At 38.7% G+C, this 9,030-nt stretch overlaps 2 protein-coding genes and 1 pseudogene across 2 annotated transcripts in view; 1 reads left to right on the top strand and 2 right to left on the bottom strand.

Moving 5' to 3' along the window:
* The window catches only part of LOC106948224 (gastrula zinc finger protein XlCGF8.2DB-like), a gene marked incomplete at its 3' end in the record, with an annotated part of 7,429 nt that extends 6,814 nt beyond the window's left edge, over window positions 1-615 (bottom strand). Inside the window, exon 1 of the mRNA XM_015033793.1 lies at window positions 340-615. Within this exon, the coding sequence (XP_014889279.1) occupies window positions 340-511 (172 nt within the window). The remainder of the gene's footprint in view (window positions 1-339) is intronic.
* A 1,325-nt stretch (window positions 616-1,940) lies between these two features.
* LOC106948265 (sin3 histone deacetylase corepressor complex component SDS3 pseudogene) lies at window positions 1,941-3,023 on the bottom strand (annotated as a pseudogene).
* A 2,463-nt stretch (window positions 3,024-5,486) lies between these two features.
* Window positions 5,487-8,695, top strand: LOC106948264 (perilipin-2-like). The gene is made up of 6 exons (XM_015033848.1): window positions 5,487-5,676; window positions 5,806-6,013; window positions 6,876-6,958; window positions 7,032-7,284; window positions 7,354-7,490; window positions 8,298-8,695. The coding sequence occupies exons 1-6, from the start codon at window positions 5,653-5,655 to the stop codon at window positions 8,625-8,627; spliced, it is 1,035 nt and encodes a 344-aa protein (XP_014889334.1). The 5' UTR covers window positions 5,487-5,652; the 3' UTR covers window positions 8,628-8,695.
* The last annotated feature ends 335 nt before the right edge of the window (window positions 8,696-9,030 follow it).

Below are 9,030 nucleotides of genomic sequence, written 5' to 3'. Positions count from 1 at the left end.
GACAGTAATGGAACATCGCAGCTCAAAAGAAGAAGAAAAGCAAAAACTAAAAACGAGGGGGGGGGGGGGGGGAGAGAAATAAGAGAAATTGAAGAGCTACGCAGAAGTATAAACATCTGAACTTAAAGGAAATGATGGTAGCTTGTTACATTTATGATGTACTGAAGAGAAATAATAGACAGTCAGCAAATGCAGCAGCAAGACTCAACTAGTTACTACTCAATTGTGAACTCGGCACTAAGATGCCGAACTCAGCGTCGCCCCCCAAATAACATTTCTTAACCTGTCTCTAGCTCTCTTTAACCTGACTAATCAGTAAAATGTAAAAGTTTTTCGTACCTATCCGGTGTAAGATGGTCTTCGGTATCCGGGTAAAATCCAGAAGTCTGCGCTGATCCTCCATCTCTTCCATCTCAATCTTGACGTTGATTTTTTTCAACTCTGTGGATGTTTCTTCAGCAGGAAGTACCTGCTCGTTGAAAAACTCTCTCTGAGGCTGAATTGAAGACATTTTCACTTAAAACACGCAAATATTTACCTGAGACAATAAACTCGTGGAGAAGGACCTCGCTGCAGCAAACAGAAAGCGGCGGGACAGACCACTGGCCCTATGGAAGCCCATTTCTATGGAAGCCCATTTCCGCCATGAAAGAAAAAAATAAAAGACCAACAGGAAGTTATACTTATGACTTTCAAAGTCATAATTATGAGATTCAAAGTCATAATTTCGACTTTCAAAGTCACAATCTCATAATTTCAGTATGTTTTAAATTACATCTTACTGTATACTTTAGGCTAATAAAGTATGCCTTTTTAGGTGCCTTAATAATCTTATTTTTTTTGTTAAAATGGCATAGAATAAAATAATACTAATAAGTGATAGTTAAACTTGTTTAACAACTCAACATATCAAACACTGACAGTTTAGTGACAGAGGTTCTACAACAAAAACAATATTTGTCCTTAACACTAAATGTAGCAGGTATCTTCAGTTTTACATCTCTCCGAATATGATCTGTTGTTTTCAGTTTTTTAACTGAAACACGGAAGCTGTCTTTACCGAATACATTTTCAGATGTGATGCAAGATCTGTTAGTGAACGGCATTAGCTTCAGTTCACACTCCAGACCAGATGGTGGCGGTATTGCACACTTTCAGTTCTTTTTGAAAAGCGCCATAAAAAGAAAAGAAGAAGCCATGAGCCAGAGAAGATAATAGACGCTGTTCAAATTCGCTATTTTTACTCACAGAATATTGCCTTAAAATAGAGAGGGCCTTGATAATAGTTAGTTTTTTTTTAATTATTAAAAAGCTAAATTATTTTAATAAAACAAAAATAAGTGAATCACCTGAAATCCACATGCCAACACAGCTGAATTATTCCAGACTGTTTACATACGGAGAATGTGACATGAAATGACAAAATACATTTCTACAAGAGAAAAAAAACAGGTTCAGTATAAGCGGCAATCCATCTATCATCTTCTCCTTATCCAGTGTTGGGTCGAGGAGGCAGCAGCCTAAGCAGAGAGGCCCAGATTTCCCTCTTCTCATCCACTTGGAAATGTAACAAGTTACTTATATTGTAGGCATCGGTACAACAAGCAGTTTTTGTTTACCATTCCAAAAGGGATATTCTTGAAAACGACTAATTCAGGTGGGCAGGTCATACCTAACAAACAACAATTCTTCACAAACTTCTCTGTTAAAATTGACACAGCAGATTCAGTTGGCAAACAGTTGCTAATTTTGGAAAATGCGTTTTAACTGTTTTGTATAAAAAGCAAAGATAAAGTCAAACATCCAAAAACATGGTACATAGTCACAATAATACTGGAAACCAGTAAGCACTTAAAAGACAAAAAAAAGAGCTCTGAAACTCTGCATTCATGTTTTATTAAGAAAATTGGGGTAGTGTATATGAAAATATTAGGTACAAAAAAAAAAGCCACATGGTAAAAGTGAAAATGCACCAACAAGGGAGAGAGTGGATGATTGAGTGAGTTGGTGGTTAAATGGCAGGACAGATAAATGAACAGATGGGGTTGGGTGGGGCGGAGCCGGGAAACATTTCACGCAGCAGACCATCGACAGATGACAAATGTTCCTCTCTGCAGCTGTCCTAGATCCTCATCTTTGTACTGTCGCTCGTCTTTCTCACCCAAATCTCATTGGTCCCAACTGAGCTGATGACACAGCTAATGTTTGTGTTATCCATTGCTTCCAGGTAATGGCTTGACTCTTATGGTACCATCTTTTATCGTAGTAAAGTTTCCCTTCCTCAATGCAAGCCTCGTAACGCTGGGAGGGGTTCTCCATGGGAGCGGAGGGGACGTGCTCAGGAGACAAAGGAGACACTGGTCGTTTCGGTGACTTTAGCTTATTAAGTGTTCTTAGGTCTTCCATTATCTGATCATCTGTTAATAAATAATTTAGCTGAGCTGGTGCCGGTTTCCTTCTCTTGTCAGGGATTGGGACTGGATCATTGAGCCGCCTCCTCAGCTTCCTCATCATGATGGGTTTTACCTCCATCGAGTCACCTGTTAGCTCCATTGTTAACTTCTCATTCTCAATCATCTTTTTCTTTTCCTCCAGCTCTGCGATTAGGTTTTCTTTCAGTTCAACTTTTCATCATCAAACTCCTTCACCGCTGCCTTCTTTTCTTTTATGTAGTTCCTCTCCACCTGTTCTGTCTCAAGGTGAAGAAACAACTCTGCATTTCGAAGTCTCTCTTTGTACTGCTGGTCCAACTTCTTCATCCTTTTCTGATATTCCTGCAGAGTACCTTCCTGCAGCTGCTGCAGCTGTCTTTTTAATGAGGCCAGTTTATCCTGGTACATTTGTTCCTTGATTTCCACATAGTCCTCCTCATCATGTTTGGCAAGTTCTAGCTCACTTGCATCTTCTGTGTCTTCTTCTGAGTCTCTTTCCCTGAAACTTCGGTCATCATCGTCATCCACGCTATCGAGTTCCTCTTCGTCGTTGTAATAATCCACAATAGGAGAAATCAAAGTGGAAGCCATTTATCCGTGTGGATGTAAACAAACATGAAATAAACAATCGATTTGTGTTTCGCAGGCTTGCCTTGATAATAGTTAGTAGTTTTGGTAAATTCAAACTTGTGACATCATAGTCCAAGTTAGACGACAATACAAGTGGACAAGAACCGGATGGAAATGAAATGTGGGTCACGAAAGGAACCAAAGCGACAAAGCCTGCTAACGTGTGGCTAGCTGGTAGTAAGTTTGCTTCAAAATGCTAATTATCTTTGTTTAATTGTAAATGGTACAGTAAATATATAAACAAACTTTGGTTTCAGAAATAATTATTTTATCAATTTTATTGTGACTTTTATGATTGCCACTATAACAATCATTCATGTTATAACTGCATGGAGGCTCTATTTGTTGCGACTTAATATACTTTTTTCATAAAGCTCCGTATGACTTTGATATTATGAGGTTGTTGTTATAACTTGTTCATCAATGTTTTTATCTTCAACATATTTTTGCAGTCTAAGCAAATGAAGATGAAAGAGGAAGCCAAAGAGATCAGGTATTAGAAAACCTAAAGACTTTCCTGTCTCAGAAGAAGCTGGGACTCCACCAGATCAACCAGCTCTGAGGATGAACCTCCACTTCGTCTTCATGGTGTAATTTTTTTTTTTTTTTTTTTTTTACTGACCAGCTAGGTACATTTTCAACAGCAAAGACTGGTGTGTTACCAACACTAAGTGCTTAACAATCATAATTTGATTTAAAAATAACTGGACAGAATTTTTCCCCTTGGTAATCTGCCATTTCTCTTTCATACATTTTATTCATTGTTAGCTTTCAGGGCTCTGCGATGGACTGGTGACCTGTCCAGGGTGAACCCTGCCTCTCATCTGATGACTGCTGGAGATGGGCACCACCAGCCCCCCTCACCACCCTGCAAGGATCAGCATGGTCAGATCATGGATGGAAAGCTTTTAAGGGAGTTTGTTTCCTGAAGTCCACACTTAAAACAGCTTCATAGTTAATGCCAACATCAACTGATTCTATGACATTGCTGACTATTTTTTCTACTTCTAACATAACAGGCAAAGAAGACACCCAGAAATGTTTTTCCACCCCAGTCATCCGATCCCAATCGTCATCAGTTCTGATGACGTCACATACACAGCGAGTGTATGTTTATTTTTGTAAGTCTTATTTTTTTGTTGCCATTTTTCTGTACTCTTTAAAATACAAATGCTTTCTCTGTTTAATTGCTCTGTTATTTTTTGTAGGTTTCTGTAAAGTGAAGTGGTCCAGTGAATGGGAAGGTTCTGTCGTTGATCCTCTTTGTTCTTAGGAAGGAGAAATGTCAGTTTATCTGCAGCAATACTGGAATACTGTGACATTGTATCAAAACAATACTCTGTCCTTGGTGAAATATTCTTCACATTTCCTGTAAAGTGTACCTATTGTTTTATTGTGCTAATTTTTATAAGCATGTTGTCTGTAAACTTTGAATGTATTGACAATTTGTACAATTTTGTTATAGTATATTGGCTATAACACCTGTTAAGAACATACCAACAGTGTCATGAAGTGTCATTGAGTAAATAATGAAAATTTTAATGAGAATTTGCTTTAAAAGTTGGATGAAAGGTTTTATGTTATGTTTATGACAGTGTCATGTCAGTCTTATGCACACCCCATCAAATAAAGTGTTACCAAAATGGTAATATATTGAAAGCACAATGTAATTATTTTCACCAGTAAAGTGTGTTGTAATTGATCCTTCTGGTACCTGATGTGTTGGCAGTACTGATGTGTGTATGAAGCATGTAATGTAGAAAGTGGCAAAGCAGAATAATAAGACATTAAGTAACTAAAAAGTGTACTTTATTAGCAATTATAATAAACCAAAAGTGTAATTGCAGCATACTGTAATCACACTACTAATATATTAAATATGTATTTACAATATACTTAAAATACATTCTAAGTATATGTTAAATCTAAATCAATCACTAAAATAGTACACTATAAATATGCTAATCAAGCACGTTTTTGGTACATAAAAAACAGTACAGTACACTTAAAGTACACTAAGTACTACTTAAGTTTGTCCAAAAATGTACGTTGAAGTATGCATAGTACACTTTAAATAGTGCTTAAATACTACTTAAATACACTAAGCACAAAATTAGTATGTCAAAATAAGTCACACTTTAAGTCTACTAATTCTAAGTATATTTGAAATATACTCATAATTAGTCCTACTAAAAGTATGCTTAAGTACGTTAAAATTTAACATACTTAGTACACTAATTTTTCACCAGGGTAATATCATCAGAACATCAATATTTCAGAACAGGTGTAGCATCGACAAGTCATTTATGTTAAAATTACTTGAAGAATTAGCCAGTTAGATTTTGACCAGAGATTGCGAGTTTCGATGGATTAAGATCTCGCGAGATCAAGGGTAGCTCTCTCAACAGGTGAGCACTAATTGATGACACCAGAAAGCTATTTGAGTTTGGGCCTTGCTCTCAGCAGCGTTTCTGAACAATGAGCTTCTTATTTCTTTGAACCGTTTCCCAAGCAGGTAACGTGTTCATAGAAAGATTCGGTTTACGTGATAACTACATTTTAGGTGTTCGAAAAGTGCGAGGGAAAAAAAATGCCGGTGAACAATAACAACCAGGTGAGTGTATTAAGGGAAAATAAACGCCTACGTTAATTAACTGTTTCCTGTCTAAACGTTTCTGAAACCATACATTAAACTTCGTTAGTAATTGTGCTGATTTTAGATTTGTTCTTTAATTTTAATCAGAAAGTAGTACCGAATGCAGCTGCCCGGCTAATCAAGCTCCCCGTGGTTCGCTCAGCCTGTGCCACCCTGTCGGTCCTGTACAGCGATGCTAAAAGCAGCAACCCCGGTCTGAGATCCCTATGCGAGGCGCTGGAGAGCGGCGTGACCGCCCTTAGCACCGCGGCCTGTACCAGAGCCTCGCCGGTCATTGTTAAACTGGAGCCACAGAGTGAGTCCGACCATGACTTGTTTACTGGTAGTCTTATCTTTTGATGCGCAGTGGATTAACCCTGAAGCTAGACGTATTTCTCGACAGGCTGATCTGAATATCATCAAAAAGTAATTTCACTACTTTAACTGAAAAAGTGAGACTCTTAATTTATAGACTTGAAAGAGTTTAAATGTTAAAGTCACAAACTTAAAATTTTTAAGTTATCTTAAAATGATTATAATATTTTTAAGACTGAAATGTTGTGTAAACTAATTTTGATTGTCCAACAGAGACACTGACATCGTCCACAAGGAGTCTGCCACAAAACGGTCAAAGCTGGTAAAAGCTGACTGCCCAGTTTTAAGAATATTAATAGAAAGCTGAGTGGAATGAAACCCAAGAAAAAGGTGCAGAAGGTTTTAATTTTCACATACTTTAATCCTGAGAAAAAGGGATTGAGGAGAGTTCCTTTTGTGCTTCATTTGTTACCCATGGAGGCAACCTTTTTAAAGATCTCCATAGCTGCCACGTACATAAACAGATTTATCATATTCTGTCCTCATGAGACGTACCAATCACCAATGATTTGTCAATGTTTTTGGTTCGTGGCTCCTCCATGCTTGGCAGTACCAATCACGGCTTAGCAGTTTTCAGTTGAACTTTTGCTTAAACGAGTCAGGCTGGACTCATAACTTGAATGTGTCAGAATCCATAATTTTTACTATAGTTTGAGTCAAACATTGTTAACCAAAAGGTTTTTTTTTTTTTTTGTTCTACTTTGAAGTCATGCAGTAGAAATTCATCACGACCATGCAGTAAATGTACATTTTCTAAAGAAATGCACTGCTGGGTATTGTCTTTAAAGTACGTTTCTTTTCAGTCTCAATTGCGAACAATTTTGCCTGCAAGGGCCTTGACTGGCTGGAGACTTCGTTCCCTGTTCTTCTGTCCCCACCAGATGAGGTACTTGTGTTTTAAATGATTGGCCTGGTTCTTAAAGGGTGATCCTCATAATGAATTTGACTCAATCACACAGGTTGTTGCTGCTGCCAAGAGCAAGGTAAACAGGATTAGAGCTGTGGTGGGCATTGCAGCCGGTGGGACAGTTGTGACAGTGCAACACACAGTCACCTGGGTGATCAGCAGACTGAATCAGGTAGACAACATTGAGAACCAGTCTATGGTGGAGCGAGCCATCAGCATGGCCAGTATGGGATTGGACTCGGCTCTGACTGTGTCGGAGGCTTTGGTGGACCAGGTGCTCCCACTGCCAGAAGAGGGGAGAATAGGCAAGTATCAGTCTCCTGAGTGGCAAGTCGTTCTCACTTCATTGCCTACTTTTGCTTTTCTGTCCACAGAAGAAGAAACCCACTTGGTGGAGGGTTTTGAGGCTTCTGTCCGCTCAGGAAGTTACTCTGTGCGCATGATGAAACTCACTGCTAAAGTGTGTTGGAGGACCTACCACATGGTTGGCTCAAAAATCCACTTTGTTCAGGTGTGTTGGGTACAGTGTGATCAGGAAAGATGTTTGAGTTTTATAAAAGTTAAATATTGGAAAAGGACTATCCTATTGTAAATTTTTGACTCTTGAGATCATTTGCTTTGGACACTTCATCACAATGAGATATATTTGAGACCCTTCATTACTTTAGGGAAGGGATCAGTCCTTGAGTCCCAGAGCCCTACAACTTTTGGGTGCATCTCTGCTCCTACACAACTGTCATCTCCTTGGTCTTGGGGTCTCGGCAAGTTTTGTAAAGGTCATTAGTCATTTGATTTAGGTGTTTGAGTAGAGATTCATTCAAAAGTTGCAGGACAATGGCCCTCTAATGAAGTTGCAGAACAACTTGCCTTTTGAAACCCCAGAGTTCCTACTGGTGTCTTGGCTTCTGAGGTTTTCTTTGATGTCCAGTTGATTTAGGAGGAGAGCAATGTTTTAGCAGGTTTGCAGCTGTGCACACTTTCTGCTTGAACAATGCTTTGTGGATTATTTAAGGCTTGGGATATAACAAACTCTACTTTAAACCTTAGCTTTCTACCTGACCTGTCTGGTCTGTTTCCTGCTCCAAATGTTTTGTTCACTAATGTTCTTGAACAAACCTCAGAGGCCTTCACCTTAGGCCTCTGAGGTGCTTGTGAGATTAAATGACGCGCAAGCAGATTGTTTTCCCATTTCAAGGCAATTTGGCTGCACCTAATTTTTAAATTAGAGAGTGGAACCCAAATTTTTTTTAGAATACCAAAGCAATACCTGTATGTGACTTCCAATGTGGCTGCTTAATATTTGTTCACGATTCAACAGATCACAGAGTTTATATCCAGACCCACCACTCTGGTTCAGGACCTTCAGACGAGCTGTCGGACTCTGGTGTGGAACCTCCAGGGGTTACCCCAACACTTTCAGCATCAGGCGGTTTCTGTGTTTCTCTTCTTCAGCCAGATGCGCAACCTTAGTAGTCCATCATCCCATCAGGAACAGACTCGACACGGAAGTCACTTCAGAGCTGCTGAAGGTTCACCACCCTCCAAGGAACTGGCCTGCTCACAGAGTACACCAGCTTTACGAATGAGACCCACCAAGACATCTGTGTTTGAGAATGGCTGTGTTGTGAAAGGATGTGTTCGTCGTTAGTTTTGATTTTTTTGATTCTGGATTTAAACTATATAACAATGTATTAAAAGATTTGAAGCTTCATGAAACTTGATTCTTGTTTTTGTAGCAAATGTTTTCTGTCCAAATCATAAAGATGCACTTGTGTCACTTTGCAATCAAAACTGATCTTGATGTTTAAAAAAAATCTAGCTTCCTTAAAGGGTTACTCTGAAATTATTTCTGTTATCAGAATGAACTCATTAAACTGCAGAGGGGTGGGAGGGAGATCAAGAATTTCCAATATTGGGTTACTGTCAGATTTGTAGTTTTATGAAGGCATAAAGTAACCTTGATTTCTAAGCTGGTAGCATTTAGGGGTGTGTAGTGTAAAAATCTGAAGTCCACTTGACATTTAAGAACATTAACAGTTTCTCCTGTTAGC

The sequence above is a fragment of the Poecilia latipinna genome, unplaced genomic scaffold (genome assembly GCF_001443285.1).
Source record: "Poecilia latipinna isolate Pla-1442-1.1 unplaced genomic scaffold, P_latipinna-1.0 Scaffold280, whole genome shotgun sequence".
NCBI lineage: Eukaryota > Metazoa > Chordata > Actinopteri > Cyprinodontiformes > Poeciliidae > Poecilia > Poecilia latipinna.
This window is presented reverse-complemented; position numbering and strand designations above follow the sequence as displayed.